The sequence below is a fragment of the Panicum virgatum genome, chromosome 4N (assembly GCF_016808335.1).
Source record: "Panicum virgatum strain AP13 chromosome 4N, P.virgatum_v5, whole genome shotgun sequence".
Taxonomy (NCBI): domain Eukaryota; kingdom Viridiplantae; phylum Streptophyta; class Magnoliopsida; order Poales; family Poaceae; genus Panicum; species Panicum virgatum.
The window spans coordinates 49,125,016-49,147,864 of record NC_053148.1 but is presented as its reverse complement, the minus strand read 5'-3'; the positions used below and the strand labels follow the sequence as shown (position 1 = coordinate 49,147,864).

At 52.5% G+C, this 22,849-nt stretch overlaps 1 protein-coding gene and 1 pseudogene across 2 annotated transcripts; both read right to left on the bottom strand.

The window, feature by feature from the left end:
* Nucleotides 1-6,583: 6,583 nt before the first annotated feature.
* Nucleotides 6,584-7,860, bottom strand: LOC120668780 (annotated as a pseudogene).
* Nucleotides 7,861-8,227: 367 nt separating this feature from the next.
* On the bottom strand, nt 8,228-10,346 carry LOC120668781 (non-specific lipid transfer protein GPI-anchored 9-like). Of its 2 annotated transcripts, none has more exons than XM_039948576.1 (3): nt 9,739-10,346; nt 8,942-9,007; nt 8,228-8,611 (listed from the first exon to the last, which is right to left on the bottom strand). In XM_039948576.1, the coding sequence occupies exons 1-3, from the start codon at nt 10,106-10,108 to the stop codon at nt 8,505-8,507; spliced, it is 543 nt and encodes a 180-aa protein (XP_039804510.1). In that variant the 5' UTR covers nt 10,109-10,346; the 3' UTR covers nt 8,228-8,504. The 2 variants fall into 2 exon arrangements, with proteins under 2 accessions (XP_039804510.1, XP_039804511.1); XM_039948577.1 differs by having other exon boundaries at nt 8,942-9,004; nt 9,739-10,344.
* Between the last annotated feature and the right edge of the window lie 12,503 nt (nt 10,347-22,849).

Below are 22,849 nucleotides of genomic sequence, written 5' to 3'. Positions count from 1 at the left end.
CAATGTAAGTGCTGTGTATCTCTCCACCAATCCGGTTCAGCATTAACGTACGAAGCATGTCGAGATTGATCTCCACTTCGTCCGTGAGCGTGTTGCTGTTGGTGATGTTCGTGTGCTTCACGTCCCGACGACATCCCAGTTTGCAGACATCTTCACCAAGGGTCTTCCTACCTCAGTGTTCACAGAATTCAGGACCAGTCTGAACATCTGTGCACCCGAAGTTCAGACTGCGGGGGGGTGTTAGCTAATATGGTTAGCTTTTGTACATGCACGGCAAGGCTATCGCCTGCCTTGTGTCTTTTTGTTTCACGCATAGGATCAGATCGGCATCTCCCACGTGATTCTGTTTCTATAAGTCACGGTGGTTGAGATTGCCTAGATTAGGTCCCTATATATTGTACCCTGGTTTCTCAGATGATAATCAATCCAATATTGCGTGACCTAAATCTTCTATCACCCCGCCTCCCTCCAGTCCCTGGTCCCTTGCGAGCCGCCTCCCTGCCTGGTGCCTCTCGCGCGCCGCCAGGCCACCAGCCAGGCCGCCGGCCCCTCCTCTGAACCTCCCTGAGACGGCCGGCGATCCTCGCTGAGACGGCCCCTCCTCCGATCCTCGCTGAGACGGCCGCCGGCCCCGCCCCCTTGTCTCCCACTCGCCATTGCCCGCCGGTCTGGTAATGCGCGGGATGGCCACCGTCCACGGCGAAGAAGCCCGGGCTGGCCATGAAGTGCTCCTGCGGCGAGAAGTGCAGAAGCTGGTGCTCCACCATGTCCATGGCTGAAATGGTGGTGGTGGTGATCTTTTTATTATTATTATTCGTGGGAGGGAAGTTGTAGTGCTCCGACTCCGATCTAGCGAAGAGCTCAACTGGGGTGAGCTCATTAAATAGATGGAGTGTGAAACCGAGTCTGATGCCTTTTGTGCTGCGTTTTCAGCAATTAACAATGCATCGAAGAAGCGCCCCATTGGTGGGGGATGAACACGATTAATCAGTAAAATATTGGAGAGGATTAAATTAGGTACGAGTTGTATGTTAGGACCCTGGTAAATTATATTATTGCCTGTAACAGCTCGCCACGAAGCAAGCTGTGAGCCTGTGTCACCATCCGAAAGGAAATCGACGAGGATAGATAATCAAGTGGCGGCGGCATGAGATGATGAGCGATCGAGCATGTGGTGGCCAGGATAGATGTTGAAACTTGAAACTCTTTTTATTTTTGTTCTTATTAGGCTATTAATTATTATCATGTTTATAAATATTTGTGCTATTATTATTTGTCTATGTGTTTTCATGTGAGGATGTTAATTATTATCATGTTTACAAATATTTGTGCTATTATTATTTGTCTATGTGTTTTCATGTACACATCAATTTTGTCGGATGATTGGGCACGATCAGTTAGTGTTTCCGTTTTGCTTTTCCGTAGACCATTCGTTTTCGACATATTTCCATTCGAATTGGTTCGTTTTCGATATACCATGAGTTTGTATTCATATTCATGTTCGACTTGTTCGTTTTCGATATTGTTTTCACATTCAAATGTAAAAGTGAGAACAATAACGGGTTATCCCGACCGATCTTTCAACCCTACCAACGCCGCTGCGAATGCGAAGTGTGAGCCTCGCTGGTGAAGCTAAGCGAGAAACCGATGGGCCACGACGTTCAACCCGGCCCACAAGACCTGGACCCGAGCGGTTTTTTTTATATTTAAAAAAAAATTAAAATTTCAAAAATATATGTCGGTTTTGGAAAATTTCAAAAATATACCCCGGTCGCCCTATGGGGGGGCGACAGGGCTCAAATGTAATTTTTTTTCTTCAAATTTGCAACGAAGTCCTTGGAGAAAAAAAAAGAGGGGGGCCTGTCGCCCCCCCCCCAACGGGCGACAGGCCAGTGGGCCCGCCAGGGGGGCCGGTCGCCCCTCCTGCGGGCGACAGGGGGGGCCTGTCGCCCCCCCCCCCGGGCGACTGGGTCAGCCCACCTATATAAGGCCTCCTCCTCATTCCCTCCTCTCATTTGACCTCAAAAAATCCAAAAAAATCCAGAAAAAAGAGAGGGGTGAGAAGAAGGGAAGCGGCGAAGCTCTGCCGAATTCCGCACTTGTGGTCTACCGGTAACTTTCGTATAAATTCGTTGATATTGTATAATAATTTAATTTAATTAGCAGATTAGCTGAATTAGATTTGGTGCTTTAGAACACCGGTTTAGTATTACAATTTGAGTACTATTACAGACTTTTTCAAATAAAATAATTATACATTACAATAGAATTATGATAGTACCTTATTGATATTGCAGTATAAGACAATAGAATTATAACAGTACCTATATTTTCACGCATCGATTTTGTATACGATATGTGCATTGCTTAAATTATGGTTTGTTATTTGGCGCACCACACTATAGCGCCAATGTCTTCGTCAGGATCAACCTACATTCCGTGGAACAAGTGTAAAGCCACCGTACCCAAAGGAATTAATGTGCCAATGTGCTTCTGCGGTTCGTTATGCAAGTTCATGCAATCTGAGGTTTTAGGAGATGACTACGGCATGAGGTTCTTTATGTGTGAGAACTACGAATATGATCCACCTAAGCGATATGGCAAAGACCGGGCCAAGGTAGCAGGATAACATACGCTATTTTTCTATATGACCTAACATTGAATTATGATTCTAACTTGTGTTGGACAAAGTCTCCTCCACCTCTTTGTGATTTTATGCAGTGGTTCGACACCGTGCAGTCGCAGCAGGCAAAGGACATTGTGGAACAAAAAGCAAGATGGGCTGCAGAACGTTGGCGCCGAATGAAGCACGAGGAGCAGCAAGAGGAGAAGCGCAACAAAGAGCAAGAAGAGATCCGCAAGAGGATGGAGGAGGTGGATCGTAAGGCGGTGGCCGAACGTGAAGCTGACAGGGAGAGAAAGCGAGAGAGGGCACGCCGTGCGAAGGAAGCCGGGCCCGAAGCAATTAGGAAGGGCAAATATCCTAGGTGCACTCAGTAGAGTAGTACCATGTAATCCCGGCATTTTACATTCCATAAGGCATGGTAGGTTTAGATGCAACAAGAAATTATCTTGTCGCGTGCACATGCCACTGCAATTAGTTGTTTATGTTTTAGGTTAAGAACTTAACTCTGTGTGTTGTAGCCTTTACCATTAATTTGCAGTTGTAGCCGGGAGTCTATGAAATCTTTGAACTTTTCCTTAATATTTTCGGAGCTTTTCATGTCACTAGAATACTAAAAAACACACATTAATATAACGATAAGAATTAAGAACTAAGAAATACATCAGGGTCTGCTGCTAAAAAGCTCAGCACGGCGATCACAGGTTTCCCAAATGTCGCATTGTTTGCCTAGACATACGTGACAAAAGACGACAACCTAATAGCAGTGCTCTTCCAACATTTCAAAAAGATGTGACAACACGGCAACCACACCAGCTCACCTTCAAAGCATTCTCTCTGGCGAGGACGACGGACCTGTCATTCTACAGCGAAGGTCTGTGGCATGTAGTGGGGAAGGCGGCATCTAGGCGCGATCGACCGAGCGGCAGTAATGCAGTGCTGTGAGTCTGCATGCACAGAGATGCATCGAGTAGTGAAATTATGACGATTAGGCCGGTGCCCTGCAGTGTTCCGGGCGATGGGATATGTTGGGGCAGTGCAATAATCACGAGTGAGCGCTGTAGAGCGTGCAAGTGCTGAAGTCATGAGCAGTGAGACGTCGTGTCGTTGTTTAAAGTGGGAGGAGTGAGCGGTGTTGAGCGTGCGAGGGTACAAATCAAGAGCAACGAGAGGTCGTGTCCGTGTTTAAAGTGGTACGAGTGAGCGCTGTGGAGCGTGCGAATACTATAGGCTTTTCATGTTCATTTACACTCCACACTCCGGTTATCAGACCTTTGTGCGCCTATAAATACTCACCAGTTTGTGAACTCCCAGCACCACTCAAACACCAAAGCTTATTGTATACCCAATGTCTGGAGGTGGGTCTAGCGGGAAGAATTACTATGGTTTTGGGAAAGGAAAAGGGGGAAGAAAGGGAGACCCCATAATATGGGAGGGGCCTCTTGGACCTGATTCCTTTCCGGAACCAGTGTTTGAGTTTCCGCCACAGCACAATAGTGAATTTACCAATGAAACTCCTCTTCGACAATACGATAACCGTAGAGAACCGTGGCCAAAATGCAGACATGATGAGGACTGCTTAGTCCAGATGTGCACCGACGGGATGGATGACGGTCGGCGTTTCTTTAAATGTCCACACGCATGGGTAATACTTGGTTGTTTCATTTCTTTATCTTCAATGAGACACCTTACCTGGAATTTGTTTTGCAGTCTTTCGATGCTCCAGAAAACTGTGGTTTTACTATGTGGGTAGATCCTGCACCAATTGATTCTGTTCAGGAGTTCATCGAGTACCTCCAGATAAAGATCTTTCATCTGGAATGTAAGGTGAACCATTATGAGGAAGTGAGCGAGGCTAACAAAGACGACGAAGTTGATGATACCAGCAATGCAGCCGGTTCACAGGATGAACCATGCACTATTCCTTACTGCAACTGCCCTTGTCACAAGAAGAAGGGCCATGCGCCTCCGGCACCACCGCCTGCACCACCTGCAATGGGTGGATACTGCGGAGAAGGCTCAACGCAGTTTGCTACGTGGGGGTACGGCTACTAGGACTACCCTAGTGCTAGTGACATGCTGCATCATTGTGTTTATTCTGTTTTTTTTTAATTACCTAAGGCATGTTAGGTTAGTCCGGAATCTGTTTACCGTAGTTTGCAACGGGTTCTGACATGCCACTGCATGTGTGATGTGTGTTTCATTATCGTTGTATTATGATGTAAAATTTGGTGGTTCACATTATTACTTCTCGTCACCCCTCTCATTTTTTCTGAATTTTTAGTTTCAAATGACAAAGGGAATGGCGGCGAATGGTGGCCAGGGTTTAAGCAATAACGGAAGCAGCAGCAATTAGTGGATTCATGTTGAGTTCCTCGTGTCAAAAAAAAAGAAATGGTTAAGGATAAAATCAACCAAGAAATTATTACTTCGAACTTCTAAGCTCTATTGGTAGAAGTAACTAATAAGTACAAATAAATGATAATCGAAATCGTCCGAATTGCTTCGAGATCTCGTTTTTAGTTTCTAATCATTATAGGTTTGTGAAATCTGCATCTACCAGACATCCGCGCTGACAAAAAAGTTTATAGTTCGAAATCACATGAAAAGTAGTTTCTCTAGTGTCATCCTTTAGAGGCCGCATCGCCCACCAAAATTGACATCCGACACCTTCCGTAAATTTCATGATAATTCGAACTCGATTTTCAAATGCTTCTGCAAATATATCACAATAAATCTTCGGACGCTGGAGGAATTTTATGAAATTCAATATTGGCCAGGTTGAAACACAGGACCCTGTCGCCCCCCCAACGGGCGACAGGGGCCTGTCGCCCCTGGGGTGGGCGACAGGGCCTGTCGCCCGTTGGGGGGGCGACAGGCCCCCCTCTTTTTTTTCTCCAGGGATTTCGTTGCAAATTTGAAGAAAAAAAAATACATTTGAGCCCTGTCGCCCCCCCCCCCTCCATAGGGCGACCGGGGTATATTTTTGAAATTTTCCAAAACCGACATATATTTTTGAAATTTTAATTTTTTTTAATATAAAAAAGAAAAAACCGCTGTAAAGCTTGCTTAAGAGAACGCAGCTGTGAGGGGAGAGGATGATCTGGTAACAAACCAAGCACTTCGCCGCGATCGAGGCCTCAATAATCATGGCGCTGCTCAGGGTGTGTTTAGTTGGTGAAAAAGTTTAGAATTTGGTATTGTAATATATTTCATTGTTACTTGACAAATAATGCTCAATCACGAATTAATTAGACTTAAAAGATTTATCTCGTGCTAATAGATTAAACCGTATAATTAATTATTTTTTCAATTATATTTAATGTCTCATGCATGTATCTGAATATTCGATGTGATAGATATTATAGAAATTTTTTTAGGAACTAAACACCTCTTTGCTGCGGAGGGGGAACCAACGAAGGAACATGTGATCACTGGCCCGACAACGGCAAGCAACCACCATGGCGCTCCAGTGCTGCAATGACGAACAGTGGGATCCTGCTTTGCACAAGCAAGCGGGTCCCAGAAGCTTTTCTCGGCACTCGGATTTTTTGGGAGTATCAAGGAACATTTCACAAATGCATTCATATCCCTGAAACCATCTAATTAGAGTGATACACTGATACACCATCTAATTAGAGTGATACACTGATACTACTCCCTCTGTTCCAAATTATAAATCATTCCAAAAATCTTGAAGAGTCAAAAGTTTTAAAATTTGACCAAATTTATACAACAATATGATAATATTTACGATACTAATTAAGTATCATTAGATTTTTTTGTTAGATATATTTTCATAATAAACCTATTTGATATCATAAATTTTTGTGTTTCGCTCTATAATTTCGGTCAAACTTTGAGATAGTTTGACTCTCCAAAATTTTTGTAATGACTTATAATTTGAAACGGACAGAGTACTTCGTACAGTACATATTAACTGATCTGGAAAGGAGAAACTTTTTTCTCTCAAATACGCAGAAAAGCTGCGCATCCTTGTATTAAGCAGAAGAGAAAGTCTTTTTACAAGAGAATACAAACACAACGCGGAGCGGCAGGGTGGTCGCGCTGACCATTAACCGAGCCGCGGCCCAGAGTGGTCAAAACAACCCCCGATGAGCTATTTAAATTGTTACATGAGAAAAGATACGACCGAGATGAGATGCCCCTGCAGATACCAAAGGAGACCTTCCTGTAGGATTGCGCCTTGCAGTTCCAAACGAGTGCGCGAGGAATGTTGGAACAGTCGCGCGTTCCGTTCTTTCCATAGGTGCCACGCAGTAAGCATGAACAACGAGTCCAGTCCTGAAAGGAGAAACTTGCGAACAAAATGATCAGGAAATGGTGCTGGCAGCCTAGGAGGATCCACTAGTGCGAGCCTGCGCCGGCGGCGGCGGCGGCCACCTCCTCGGGCTCATTATCTTCGCCGTCGACCCACTCCCAGTAGTGGCGCTTCACGGTGATGGCCCCCGCGCCGGCGTCCCCGTCGTCCTCGCCGGTCTCCTCGGTCTCGAACGCCCCGTCCTCGGGCACGCCGCCCAGCAGCTCCGCGTCCACGCGTGCAGCACGTACCGGGCGGGGAGCCCCGGGTAGGACGCCGACTCCCGCTCCTCCACGCGCGCCTCCCGCGCGCCCCCGATCCGGACGCGGGCGCCCGCGCCGAGCTCCTCCCGCACGGCGCATCTTCTCCGACAGCGGCCGCGGGCCGCGGCGCCGGACCGTGCCGTCGGAGAGCAGCTGCCGGGCCTCCACCAGCCGCGCGCCGCGCCGGTTGCGGATGCGGACGGTCGCCACGTGCACGGCGCGGACGACGCGCGGCGGCGGGGCGGCCGGGAGGTGGAGCGCGCAGTCGCCGTGGGAGAGCTCCAGGAAGAGGTTGAGCAGGGTCTTGGTCCCCGGCACCGCGCCCCAGGAGGACAGCGCCTGGGGAGGGAGCCGAGGGCGGAGGAATGCGGCGAGGGAGTCCAGCGTCGGGAACGCGTGGGGCGGCGACGGCGGGCGCATCGCCGCGGGGCCTGGGTGGAGGGGATCGGGTCGCGTCGCCTCCGCCGCTGCTGGTGCCGGTGGTGGGGAATTCTCCTCCTCCATGCTGGAACTGGAATTCGATGGGATGGGCCCACCGGCAGGGAGGTACATTGCCTTTCTAACCGGAATCGGTGAAGGCCGCCAAGGCCCAAAGATGGATGGGCCTGATCACCCGGGCCAAGGTCATCTCATGGAGATGTGTTATGGGCCTGGTCACCAGAAGGTAGAGCCCGAAAACTGAGCCCAACAAGTTGAAACGACCACCATTTCCATTTCTAACAACACGCATCTCCACTTCTCCAGTGCCTTTGAGCTCGAGGGTTGCGAGGAGTTGGAGACGGAGAATCGCCTGCTCGAGGAGGAGACACGGAGGGGGCGTCTATACGATCTTTTCCAATTTTACATTCCAATCGGTTTTTAGGGTTGTTGAAGAAATTTGAAATATTGGTGGGTGAATTACATTGGGAGTATAAGTAATCCAATTTAAATAGCTCCACTCTATTCTACTCTCCCAAAACTTTGCATGCAACAACCTCAACTTTATGTGCAACAACCTCGTGTCAATATAATATAATATAATATAATATAATTGTTCAAGCTGGCTTCTTGCCTGCCGTAGTTCCTCTTCAAAGAACGAAAATTTGAAACATATTTTTCGCAGTTTGCATTCTCCTCAATACTTTTGGTTTGCACAGAACTCGATGGTATCGCACGGTATGCAAAACGAAATACTAACCAGATGTGATGATAGGCACATGCAGTACAACATTACGCATGTCCAGATCCACCAAAGAATGCCAGTACCAGGCAAGATACTCAAATACTGCTCCGACCAAATTTCAAGCAGCTCGATCTCCTACCAGGCCATGATGGCGCACCAGATGAAACTGAAGCCTACCAGGGCCGACGCGCCGGTCAAGCTCAGGCGAAGCGTCATGCCTCCATTGGCTGTTGGTTTGGTCACTGCAACAGGGGGCGCGCAAAATGCTCAGTTACTACTTAATCACTAAATTTTAGTTAAACTTGGAGTTTAATGCTCCTTTTTTCTTTTTGAAACAAACTGGTCAGAAAACCTAGCGATCATATTGATCAACAAGGTGGTCTGGAATGGGCAAACAACGGCCCACAAAGGGGTTCGGCAACTAAAAGAAATAATTCTACTCTCTTTTTCCCCCTCTGGAAGATATAAGTTTCAGGTAACAATTCATACTGTGGGTGACTGAGATCAAACTTACTGATCGCAAGTGCTGATAAAACTCCCAGCACGATAAAGCAGTGAAGTGACAGCAATACCTGTAGAAGCAGAACCGCCGGTGGAAGCTGAAGAAGCAGCAGTGCCGCTGCCAGTGGCTGTACCTGCTAGAAGAAACAAACTCGCCATCATTCAGGCTCAGCATACTGCATACCATCCATCATACGTATGAACTGACATGTCCTTTTTATATCAGTCGAGGCCTGATCAGAAGATGAGTTGCAGAGATCTAGAGCAATCACACGATACCAAGAAAATCATTGAGATCCAAATCCATCCACACATTGAGCGGATCTTGTGTAGCTAGATAATACAACTTTGTGCAATATTATATGTTAGCTGCTCCCAGTTGATGGTTGTTAAAGGGATTAAGGTCAGGGCAAACAGTACAGTAAGCTATCTGTAGATCCATCATATGCTATATGGTAACGACAAAGTTTCATCTTTGGACCCATAAAAAGCGGAATTTGTGCTTGTGGAAATTCTCGAGCGAGCGTAGCTGAAAACGAAGACGAAAAATTTTACCAAAAATGCGGGGTAGAATTTGTTGATTCTTGGATACGAAGATATCAAATGGGCTACATAAAACTGGCATGTCCAGTGACTCATGTGTGGTATTTGAAAGGTCTTCCTAGTTATATCGCGAATCTTTTAGATAAACCCCTTAAGAAATTGGAGAGTAGGAGATGGTTCATCTGGTCGGGATTTTAGCTGCTGTTGGTGATGAACAAACAATTAATCTCTCTTCACGTTTGCACTGTAGTCTAAGAAGGAACAAGCTTGGCAACCGAGCGCGTTCAGGCGATCTGCAGATGAGACGGGCGAGCTCGATTGCTACCTGCACCGGCGGCGGCGGTGGTGGCGGACTTGGTGCAGACGGAGGCGTCGGTGGTGACGCCACAGCGCTTGGCGAGGCCCAGCCCCTGCTCGGGCGCGACGCCGAACGCCTGCCGCGCGGCCTTGTTGAGGAGCATGGCGCACACGCAGGCCGTCTCGTTGGCCGCGGCCTCCTTGAGCGGGGCGCAGCAGGCCGGCGGCGGCGCGGACGTGGAGTTGAGGTACGCCGCGCACGGCACCAGCTTCGCCGCGCACGACGGCACGCCGGCGCCGGAGCCCGCGGCCGTCCCGGCGCCTTGCGCGTAGGAGGAAGGCGCGGAGGCCGCCGCCGCGCAGGCGACGGCGAGGGCGACCGCCAGGAGGCCCTGCATTGTGCGGCCTTGGTGCCGGTGCGCGAGCGAGCGAGAGTGGCAGCACGCAGCTGCTAGCGATGGAGCGAGTGGTGGTCGGTGTAGTGCGGCGCGGCGTGTGAGACGCCTAGTTTAAGGAGGGGGGGAGGGGGGGGAGGCGGCGCGCGACACGGCGGTGTGGTGCGGCGGCCTCGGGTCCGGTTGGTGGCGGTGCCAGCGGGGATGACGGGGTGGTTGGCGGTGGGCCGGAATCTTGCGCTGTCCGGGCGGCCGCATCTGCATCTGCTTCTGCATGGTTGACGCCTGCGCCGGCGCGTGTGCTCAGCAGGTATGGTGTGATAGCACGAAGCACATGGCTGTGTGGTGGTGTCGGTTCTTCCGCTCGCCCGGCCGTCTCAGCGCGAGCACGCACGCAGCTGCATGTGTACCAAGTAGCAAAATTAACGGCCGCTTCTTGGTGATCTTGAACTGTACGAAAACAATTAAACAACCGGCACGTTTTGCTGCAAATCACCATTAGCAATCCGTTTGGTTCAAGTTCTAATGGGTGCAAGTGCTAAACTCTAGGGTCAGATTATCTAAATAGGAGTGCTAATGGGTGATGCTGATGTTTAATCAAAAGTCAAAAACTTTAGCATACTATGTGTTAATGCTAATATATGTTAAAATTTAGCACTCAATTTTAGCTCATATTCTAATTTGTTTCGCGCCCATGGATTAAAGCTTTCACGAATTTTATTATGCGCTCCTACAGTTTGGCTAACTTGATCGCGTACAACGCCCCAAAAAAAAAACGGGCCGAATCGTGCTTGGATGGATGATTGGATCCCATAATCATCCAAGCACGACGCATTGATCGACAAGCCAGCTGAGCAGTGGCGGAGCTAGCATCCAAATTGGGGGGGGGGGCATTTCGCAGGAGAGGCGAACAAGCAACAAATCTTATGATTGTTAGCAATTGTTGAGCTATATTGAGAGATGTGGCACACTAGTAGCTATGAGCACTTCGGGAGACAGCTTTGGTGACGAAGAAATTAAAACCAAGGAGTGCATCGAGAGTTGAGACTGACAAGGAGTACATCGAGAGTTGAGACTGAAATACTTAGATGTGCTAGCGCCAAACTACTCAACTAAACTTTTAGGTGAGATGATGTCTCTAGAAATTTGCATGAAGCAAGGGGGCCATCGCCCAGGATGGCCGATCCGCCAGATCAGACGCTGATCATTTGGAGCACGTATGCGCCAGGCTTGGTGTGGTGGACTGTGGCGTGTACGTCCTTCAACTGTGGCGTGCACGCTGATCATTTGGCCGCCCCCGCGCGTACGTCGTTGAACTCGCGCGCGCCAGGCTCGGTGGGGTGGACTGTGGCGTGTACGCGCACGTCGACAGCCTCACGAGAGGCTTGCTCCAACGGTTCCATGGAACCGCCCCCCACCCTACTTAAATAGGGGGAGTTTTGGGGGAATTTTCCTTCAACGGTTTCCCTCTAAAACTCCACTTATCTTCTAATCACACTATTTCTTCACGATATTAATCTCGTTAGAGCTCCGTAACATGATGATAATGCGTATTATAACATTCTGTATGATTTTTTAAAAAATTCAAAATAAATAAATAGTTAGTTAATGAGGGAATAGATATGGGGGGAATGGTTGGAGAGGAGTTATAGGGGGAGGAATCTTTTGGAGGGAGGTAGTAAAATATAGTAAATAGTACGTTTGGGGGTGTCGGAACCCGGTAGCAGGGATATCCACTCCTACTGCAGTAAGGCATGACTCGCGTAGTCATCAGTAACTACGCCATAAGGGGCGGAGCAGCCGAGCCCCACGGGTCAGGCTCTTACTTCACCGGGCCAACGGCCCCGGACCCGCTCCCCGCTTTGGGACGGGTCCAGAGACGCCACGTGTCCTTGAGGAGGGGAAGCTCCGATCCAACAGCCGAGGGCGGGGACCCCCCCGTAAGGGTCCGGGACCTCCCGCGTCCATCCGGACCTCCCACGCGCGTAGAACCAACATACCGCCAGGGGGGACCGGAGCCGCCACGTGTTCCGCAGGCGCGGGCGCCGGTCTTCCACTGGAAGACTCGCCCACCCACCGCATTCAATGCGGGTGGTTGAGGCGTGCTCTGCCACCGCGGCACGCGGGGCAGCCTTTGTCAGGTCTCACTGTAGACCGCGCATTACCGAGGTACACAATGTAGCCGCATGCGGCGCATCCGCACAGAGCCCGTCTGCCGCATTAAATGGATACGGCGGCATGGCACTTTTTCATCATGCCGCCTACGCCGCAAGCTACACGGCCCGTTCAGCTACGCTGCAGGCAACGCCGCAAGCTACACCCTGGTGCCTGTCGTGGTGTGGTAAACCACAGCCGGGTGGCGTAATGCACCCGCCTAAGCCCAGAGGGTGAGTACTCGGGGGTTAGCTAGGACTAGTTCGATCTCGCTGGAAGAACACGATGAACACAGCAGGTTTAGAGTGGTTCGGGCCGCCGGAGCGTAATACCCTACGTCCACTTTGTGTTGTATTGCTTGTGTTCCCTTCGTCTCGAGAGAGTCCGAGGGTTTGGGTGAGCTTCCGAGAGCTTGAGAGAGCTTGAGAGTGTACAGCGAGCGCCTCCCTTTTATATCTCAAGGGAGGCGTGTACATGGCCGTTGGGTCCCCGACAGGTGGGCCCAATCGATGTAGTATAAAATAACATACTGTTCATACATTATGGCGTTGCAGGTGAAGGAGATCTCATTCCTGGATTTCCTTGCCTGCTCCTGGGAATTCTCTGTCCATCATACCCATGCGCCGTCTTGTCGAAACGGCTCCAGGCGTAGCTTGCGGCGTCGCCTGCCGCGTAGCTGAACGGGCCGTGTAGCTTGCGGCGTAGGCGGCATGATCGAAAAGTGTCGTGCCGTCGTATCCATTTAATGCGGCAGACGGGCTCTGCGTGGATGCGGCGCAGGCAGTAACACTGTGTACCTCGGTAATACACGGTCTACAGTGAGGCCTGACAAAGGCTGTCCCGCGTGCCGCAGCGGCAGAGAACGCCTCAACCACCCGCATTGAATGCGGTGGGTGGGCGAGTCTTCCAACGGAAGACCCGCGCCCGCGCCTGCGGGACACGTGGTGGCTCCGGACCCCCCCCCCGGCGGTATGTTAGTAATACGCGCGTGGGAGGTTCGGACGGGCGCGAGGAGGTCCCAGACCCCTATGGGGGGTCCGTGACCTCGGCTGTTGGCTCGGAGCTTCCCTTCCTTAGGGACACGAGGCGTCACCGGACCCATCCCAGAGCGGGGAGCGGGTCCGGCGCCGTTGGCCTGGTGAGGTAAGAGCCTGACCCGTGGGGCCCGGCTGCTCCGCCCCTTATAGCGTAGTTACAGATGACTACGCGAGTCCTGCCTTGCTGCAGTAAGAATGGGTATCCCTGCTACAGGGTACCGACACTGGCCCCCGGTCCCACCTCGGGAGAGGTGACGAACCCGCAGGTGGGGCCACTACTGTGATTTGGCTCTGTATAACTAGAAGCCTCTTACTGCAGGAGCCTTGCCCGGCTTTGACCATCCATCGGGTTTTTCGCTGCCTCATCACATCGCAACGGCTTACTGACTCGTGGCCCCCACGCACAGTGGTACACCTAGTCACGCGAGCGACACTCGGCATTGCTGCAGCTGGAGTAAACGGGATATTCACCACCGGCACAGTTCCCGAAAAGCCGGGTCATGCCTGCGCTTAATGCGCGCACGTCAGCTCAGCTTCCGCCTCGCTTCGCGCACGGGCGACGGCTCAGATCCCGCCTTTTCACACCTTTGTTTGTTACCCGCCCTCCCTGACAGGTGGGCATGGGCCCCCTCGTCGTGGACTGGGCGGTTAACACCAGGCGCGAGCGTCGCTTGGGTTCCAGCGACGGTTCCGGGGCTCGCCGGTTGGGTCAGGCTTCATAAAGGGACGAACCGCATGTCGCGGTTACTTTTCCCCATTCGCCTTCTTTTTTCCAAACCTTTGCGTCCCTTTGCCTTCTGTGTGGATTGCTCTTGCCCCCATAGCGAAATGGCGTCCCTCGTTCGTCCCCGCCGTTTCCAGACCGAGGAGGAGCTGAACACGGTGCGCCGCCTGCTTGGGTGGAGTGCACAGGAGACTGCCTGGGGGATTCGAGCAGGCTCAGTTCCCCTCGACAACCTGCGCGCCGGGGAATTTGTGCTGTCCATCTCGCACATTTCCACCGGCTTGGGGCTGTCGATCTCCTCTTTCTTTCTGCTGCTGCTAGAAGATTTCAGCCTCCAGCTTCAGCATCTCACGCCGCACTCCATCATCCTGACGGCCATCTTCGTCCACCTATGCGAGATGTTCGTGGGGATGCGGCCCTGCATCATCCTCTTCCGCCACTTCTTCATCCTGGTGAAGTCCGGGAAGGGCAAAGGCGAAGTGGGGGCGTACTACTTCCAGACGAGGAGAGACTTGCGGACGCCGTACATCCCCGGGCTCACCGGCGGGAAGTGGGAGGATTGGCGCAGGGAGTGGGTGATCGCCACCACCAAATCCAACGAGTGCCTGGTCATGCCGACCGGGGGACCCGCCTCCGACCGTCAGTCCTGGAGGGCCAAGCCGTCCCTGCCGTCGGAGTTCGACTCCGAGCTGAGCAAGATCAGGGCACTGGCGGATGGTGGCCTCACCTCGCTGCACGTGCTCGGGGACTTCCTGAAGCACCGGATCGCCCCCCTGAAGCAGCGGCCACGTCCTGCTTGGAGTTTCACCAGCCCCCAACGACTGCAGCAGGACCCACCGCGGAGAGGGGAGCGATCTGACCCAGGAAGCCCTGGAGGTCCTGGTGCGGGCGGTAACGGGGGAGATCTTCATCCCGGAGCACCTGATTCTTCCTCAGGGTGTCGTCCCCCTCTGCGAGGACTCACGCCTGAGGAATGCGGTGCTGGCCACCCTGCCGACCCTCGACGACGGTGGGCTGACAGCGCGCCAGAATGGAGGCGACCCGAATCGTGGGATCTGGATCCCTGGTGTGTCCGGGGATCAGGCCGTGCCGAGTGCCGCGAGGTCCGGCCCTTTAGCCAAGGGCAAGTAGGCCGTGGCTGGTAGCGCCGCCATGATCGGTCCCGGCCAGGCCCGGAGCAGCTCCGGCGCGACGTCGGGGGAAGCGGGCCGGCGCAGGTTGCACCGGGGCGACGGAACCCCAGTTGTGGAGCCCACCGTGAAGCATCAGAGGACCGCCGAGGACGCGGGCCAGGGTAGCTCCCGGGCCCCCGGCCCTCGCGGGACCCCCGGAGTAGCCGCGCCGCCACCACCACCGCCGGGAGATGCCTCCCCCCAAGCAACAGCACCAAAAGCAGCCACGGGTTGCTCCTCCGCCGCCGCCACGGGAGCAGCAGCAGCAGCAGCAAGGTGTGCCTCCGCTGCCGCCACGGGAGCAGCAGCAGCAGTAGAAGCAGTCGCCGAGCCTCCGTGGACGCTGGAGACCCGGCGCTTCTGGGTAAGTGTTATTCCATTCACTCCCCTTATTCTCGGTGCTCCGCTTTTTGCTGAAGCCTTCTTCTCTTAGTTTGCCAGGGCCTCTCGCCCAAGCAGTTCTTCCACCGCCGCTGGCTCGTCAGCAGGGATCCAGGCAACCGGTGCCTCGGCGGCGACGGCGGGAGCGACAGCGGGTGCGGGAAGCTCGGGTGCGGCGGCTTCCGCTAACCCGATGGCGCCCAACGCGGCGACGGCGGGTACGCCAGCACCAGGCAAGGCAACGCCCGACACGGCGACAGCGGATGCGCCAGTGCCAGGCGCAGCAACGCCCGACACGGCAACAGCGGATTGCGGTGGCCCCCGAAGCCCCAGCTACGGCGGCAGCCGTGCCGACACCGGGCTTGGCGACGGAGGGCACAGCGGAAGCGGGCGCGGCAACGGCGAGCACAGTGGTAGTGGGCACTGCAACGGCGTGCACCTTGGTTCCTGAGGTCCCGGCGCCTGTACTGGACGTCCCCTCCCCCAGCGCTCAACCTGCGGCAGAGGAAGAGATGGAGGAGGTCTCTGGTCGGCGGCTCCTGCAGGGTCCCCCAGAGGAGGAAGCGGCTCCCCTCCCCCAGGTGCTGGTCCGGGTCCGGCAGTCGATAGAGGAGGCGACCACTACCGCCGAGGTGGCCTTCCGGCGGGAGTGGGCTGCTCTGGAGAGCGAGCGTCAGCGCCTCGGCGACTAGCACACCCGCCTAGAGGGGCGCACGAAGGCCGAAGCCTCCCATGCTGCACGTGTTCGGTCCGAACTCAAGGCCGACCAAGAGTCCTACCGAGCCAATCTTCGGAAGGTGTTCGACCGGGAGTTTGCGGTGGCGAGTCGGGAAAAGGCCCTGGCGCTGTGGGTTGAGGCTTTTGCCAAGGAGGAGGCCAGCTTGGCGGTGCAGCGGTCCGAGCTTGAGTTCGCAGCCAGGAACTCGAAGCCCGCAAGCTGGAGCTCGACAAGCAGCTGCAAGGATGGCGCGAGCAGCTGCAGGAGACCGCCAGCAAGCAGGCTTTTACCGAGTTGGAGCTTGAGGAGGATAGGAAGTCCCTTGCAAAGCGGGAATCCCATGCCACCAACATGGAGCTCCAGCTTGAGTGCTAGCGCGAGGCCCTCAAGTCCCTGAAGGAGTCAGCGGCGAAGAAGGCGGCCCAGCTCGAGGAGAGGACCCGCCAGGTGGAGGCGGCCAAGGCAGCACTGGACGCCCGGGTGCAGGAGGCGGTTCAGGAGGCGATCCAGAAGCTGCAGGAGGACCAGCTCAGGGGGGCAGCGGATCGTCGACTGGGCGAGCGAAGAGAGCTTAGCACTGGTGCCACTTGGAATGAGCCCAATCCAAGTGGCGGAGTCACCAGCTTCGATTGCTGACGCCCTCCCAGTGCTAAACTCCGCTTCGGATAGGCTCCGGCATCTGAAGCCGGTCCTTGCTGGCCAGCTTGAAGCCGAGGGTCGCGAGCTGATCCGGATGGTGGTAGAGCACATTTTGACTTGCCTCCTGTAACGTCCCGAAAACTCACCAAATTAAATCGTGCGCTATTTTTGTTTCTCGTCGTTGAGTTCGACCTCTCCTTAAAACCCTAACCCCAGCTTTCCGGAACTTCTCCCTGTTCCGATCTTCCGATTCCCGAAAGACTTGTCCCGACACTCGTATCCAGCACCCTGTTTCTCCCTCGACCCGCGCGTCGCGCTCACGCGCGCCCAGGCGCTGCGCATGGCCGACCGAGCGTCGGTGATGCCGCGAATCCCGCTCTCTTTTTCTCTCTTTCTCTCTCCCCATTTTTTTTTCTTTTTCCATTTTCATTTTCCTTTTCTCTTTTGCTTTTTCTCTCTCCCTCTCTTTCCCTCCTCCTCCCTCTCTGCTCCCGTGCGCCGCCCGGCCGCACTGCCCCTCCCCGCTCCACTCCGGTTGGCCTGTTTTCCCCTCCCTTCCTCTCTCTCTCGCCCCGTGCTCACGCCTTCCCCCCGGGCCGTACGCATGCCCGGCCCCGAGCGTCGCTCGCCACGCGCGCGCTCGCCCCGCCTACCCGTGCGCGCGCACACACGCGCACGAGCGCGGCACGCCGCGCCACGACGTCGCCCGGCCGCCTTCACGCGCGCACGCCCGGCCTCTGCTCGCTCCACCGCGCGCCAAGCTCCACCTCGGCCCCGCACCGCCCGCGTGAGCTCGCCCGCTTCAGGCCGCCTCCACGCCCACGCACACGACCACTGCACAAGCGCCGCACACACCGCCGTTGACGCCTGCACAGCGCCGACTGCGCACGGTCGCCGCGTGCTCGAGGCGTCACCTCGCTGTCCGCCCATCGTTGACGCCCGCACAGCACCACCTGCGACCCGGCCGTCGAGTCCCATCCCGCCTCGCCGCCCGCGCTGCTGAGTCGCGACGCCGAACGCCATTAAAGGCGCTCTGTGCCGCTCACCGGCCGCCACGGCCGCGCCCTCCCCTCCACCGACCTACGCCGCCTATAAAGTGACCCCCAGCGCTGCTCCTCTACCCCCACAACCGCAGCACCACCGCCCGCCGCCTCCCTGACCTCCTAGCGCCGCCGCCCGCCATAGCCGCCGTTCCCGAACGCCGGCCACCGCGGAGCCCCCTTCACATTGCCTCACGTCCCGAATCGAGGTAGGGAATGGCATCCCCGAGGCTCCCTGATGCTCCTCCCCCTCTCCTTGCCCACCGCCGCCCCTCTGGGAGACCGGTCCGGGGCCACCGTCGCCCGCTGCCGCCGGCCGTCGTGGCCAGGCCACCTCGGGCCACCACGGGTCGAGCCGTAGCTGGGGACCGGGTCCTCCCACCTCCCTCCTCCTTTCCCCTCACTCCGGGACCGCTCCCGAGCCCCAGGCCGCCGGCCCAGGACCGCCGCCTCCCCCTTTCCTCTGTTTTCCAGTGTGAGTGGAGGAAGGGGATGGCAATCTTGCCAAAAGCCCCTCCCCCTTTCCTCTATTCATTAAAGAAACCCCATCCCTTTAAGCCCTTTTGCAATTAAACCCCCCCTTTTTATTATATTCCCAAAACAAACCCCCACCATATAAACTTAATTACAAATAAAACCCTGACTCTTTTAGATTAACCCAAGTAATTTCTAAAATACAAACCAAGCCCCTGCTTTCTTAATTTTATTTACAATTAGGTCCCCGGACCCCTGTTTAACCCCTAAACCTTTGTTTAATCTATCATTTCATGCGCCAAATGACCTCGGATCAACCCAAAAATTTTACCACGCCTCTTTTAACTTAGTTCCAGCCATGACATTCAGAAACCACCCAAAAATATCACCCCCATACTCCATATTTTATGTGCTTCCGATTCGAGCTCAATGATAGGTCTTTATTTTCTGTGTTTTGATTGTGTGCTTGTTTGTGTGCGCTATAGACCACGGAGTGAACGAAGGAGAACCCATCAACGAGCCGTACTGTGAGCAGGAGAATGAGGACCAGATCCGCGACCCCGAGCCCGAAGGACAGGACTTCCCCGATGGCTACGAAGACGGCAAGTTCAATCCCATCCTTTGATGCATGTTTCTGTCCTAGTTTTTATAAACACAACCCAATGGCCTGTTTTATAAAATTGCATATGTTTTGCTTGCATGAAAACACGGTTGGATAGCCACCCCTTGATTTGTTATAACCAATCCTTGACCACCTAGATTAATGTCTGATTTTGCTTGGACGTTAATCGCTGCTAGAACGCTTAGGACCTCACACTCATTACAACTTGTTTTTATAAAGAAAATGTGTGTGTGTGGGAAGGGATAAAATGTGGATTTTCGAAAGATGTGTATGGACGGGATGGACGGCATTTCTGTGTGAATTGCCGATTGGTGTGCTTATGCCTGTGTGGCAGGGCAAAGAAGGGAGATATCCATCTTGTCGTGTCTAAGGACCGAGTTGGTGTGTCATCTCACCTAACTCCACTATCGTGCAAACCACTCGACCGTTGAATGGGCAACAGCGTAGCATAAATCCCACTAGTTGGTGTGATAGCTGTAACGGCCCAGGATTTTAAATAACCAATTTAGGGTAATTAGAATCAAATTATGCATCATGTGCTTGAATTGCTTGAAAAAGGATCTTTTTGTAAATATAAAGGTTATATGTGTAATTATGATTTTATGCAAGGTCCTTTCTGCAGTTGTGTTGAATAGGTTGTGTAAATATAGCTTTAGTGGAGGGTGTTTGTGCAAAATTTCAGTGCATTTATTGCTTGGCATCCAATTTTGCTTGAAGGTCTACATTTGAAGTGAAATTGCTTTGAAAAAGACAAATTTCCTGGAATTCAAAATCTCTTCAATGATTTTAATTTTAGATCTTGAATATTTGATCAAATAAATTTTTGCACAACATCAAAGTTGTAGATCTTGAATAATTGAACAACTTTCATGTTGGGCACTTTTTCATTTGAGCTTTAGTTAAAAAGTTATCTTTGTTTTGCATTCTGGTCCTTGGAATTTTCAGATATTGCAATCAGGCCCCCTTTCTCCTATCTCCCTGCTCCCCTGCTTCCCGCGCCGCCGACAGCGCCACGCCGCCCGCCGCCGCGCTGGGTCGCCCCCGGCCAAGTTCAACTTTGCCTCCGCTTCACGTGGCGCCTTCACAAGCTCCTGGAACCACTGCCCCCGCGCGCTGGTGCCTCCTCCCTTCGCCACACCCCCGCCGAAGCTTCGCGCGGCCGCCACCGCGACGCCGCCGTGGCAAGCCCGCTGCAGCACCAAGGACCCCCAATTCGCGCGCGCTTCGGAACCCTGAGCACCGTAGCCTTCTTTTCCCCTCACTTGTTTGGCCTCTCGCCGCTCCGGAAGCCCAGAACAGCGCCGCCGTCCGCTCAAACCCCGGCAGTTCGACCTCGCCGTCGAACCCACCTCTCAGCAGCTCCTCTGCCCACGCTGACACCGCATTCAGCACCTCTTGAGCCTCGCACATCTCCCTGGCCTCTTCTCGTCGCCGATTGTCCACCAAAACCCCTCGCCGTAGAGCTCCGCCGCCGTGCCGAGCTCCGCCGCCGCCTGCTCATCGTGGAGCTCATAGCCCCGGTCTTCCACCATTCAACCCGACCCCTCCATTAGCTTCGCATCGATCTCAGGCAGCTCACTCACCCCTCCCCTTCGCCCATAACCCGTCGGAGCAACCTCACCGACGATTTCCCTTCGCCGCCGCCGCACCTCGCCGCGGGGAACCTCCAATCCGCCCACCCCGAGCCCCAAGAAGATGACCAAAAGGTTCGCAAGGGCCTCCTCTTTCTTTTACCTAACCTCCCCCTCGCTCCCAGGGCCGGACCTCGCCGGTTTTGGCCGGTCAACCGTCGCCCTTCTCTCTGACCCAGCCAAGGGCCTTCGGTTTTGAATTCGAAGAAGCCCAGGGGGCTGTCTGCAAACCTAAGACACATATGAATAGTGCCTTCAGGGACTTGTTTGTTAGGTTTTGCTGTAAATTTTGAAATTCAGTATAAATTCATAGGAAATTCGTAAAATAGCAAATCTTGATGTTTTGGAATCCTTGTGAGTAGCTCTTTGCAGTAGAACCATAGTATTGTAGGTGTTGGTCGCAAGTTTTTGCTGTACAAGCTATTTTGTGTCACTAGGTGCATAAAGACTAGTTATTTTAATCTTTTTCTTATCTGATGATTAAAAGCTTGTATTGCTCTGAAAGTTTTATGGTAGTTTACTTATGTGACCCTAGCTTTTCTATAAAAATTTAGTGATCAATTCTCATGTGTAGCTATTTATTTGATTTAATCCTTGTTTAGTAGACTTTAATTATGGTAAATAGTTTCTGTTCGTAATAAATCATGAATTTATTTCTGCATGTTCTTATGGAGCAGCTTAGCTTGTCCAAGAAGTTTGAGCCTTAGTTCATGACTAGACCAGGAGCTAAAATTGAATCTTGCTAAACTAATGTCGGTTTTGTTTATTTTCTCAGAATTAATCCCGTATAGATAAAATGATGAAAAATTCACAGTAGATAGATCATCCCTGTGTAGATCTCCTGTTAAATTTTTACCTTCTGTTTTGATATATTTTAGTCTGTATAATTCAAGCTTGTGCTAGGTGTTGCCTGCATAAATGATTTGTTGTGATTAAATGGTTACATGTCTTGTCATGATTTTTTGCAGGGTAGCTTAGTATGTTAATGTTCTATTTAGGGTAATTTTGGTAGAATTTATTACTATTTGTACTCTGTTTTGTTGATATATTTACAAACCATGACTTAGTGGTATAGTAAATCACCATCACTCATTTTATGAAGTTAGTTAACTTCTTTTGTGCTGTTGATCATGATGCCTTGTGTAGTTAAGTGTGTTATTTAAACACTCTATAAACGATTGCCCATATTTGTTTATAATGTTGTTCTTGCATTGCATATAGACACGACTGCCTTATCGGACGGGACGTACGAGTTGATTCCGGAGTCTGACGGAGGTGATCTCGAAGCTCAAGCGAACACTGCGGAACTAACTGAAGCCCCGAACCAAAGTTCGGAAGAGCCTAGCGCTGAAATAGTTAGCAATTACCGAGAAGGCAAGCCCCGGACATAACCTATACTTCAAATTAATATCATTTACTGTATTATTTTACTTGTGCATTTACAGTTCATAGGAGTTGAATTGAAACCCTAGATGCATGATCCTAGGAACCTATGTACTGAACACTAGACCTGAGTTCGACTACTTGCTAAGCTTATAGGACCGGTAAAAGTCGAGTGATTGCCTGTCACTCGCGAGCTTTATAGGATTTGCTTGTTTACTTTCTGTTATCAATATAAGGACAACGGACGGGGTTGTGTTCGATATCATGACCTTATGTGAGACCCCATCTGTGTTGATGAACTTGCTAAGGTCGCGGTGTGTGGTAGCGGTGGTTAAGTTTTTGAAAGTACTAGCCACATGCCGTAAATATGGTACGCGGCAAGCCTAGTAGCCGATTGGACCGGGGAGTGGATATACCTCCCACTCTCTCTTAGGGATAGGTTTTATTTTATGTTGCGCAACACTACGACTTCAAGGGACAAGGGTGGACCGGGCACGGGTGGACCTTGGAGCCCTGTAGTCGGGGAGAGTGACACTATCCATAAGCCGGAAAGAAAGGTCAACGGTTGTTTGGAAACGACCCGACGGTGTTCCAAACGTGTGTGTTAGGTTTATCCTTGCAAGGTTGAATTTCGATTCAGAATCGTCCGCCTCTCACGATGAAATGAGACTGCTTGATCCCTTTGCCACACAGAGTAATAAGAGCAACAATATTCTTATTAATCTTGATGTTTGCTTAGAAGTTCCACCATGTTTGGTTAGTAGATGCT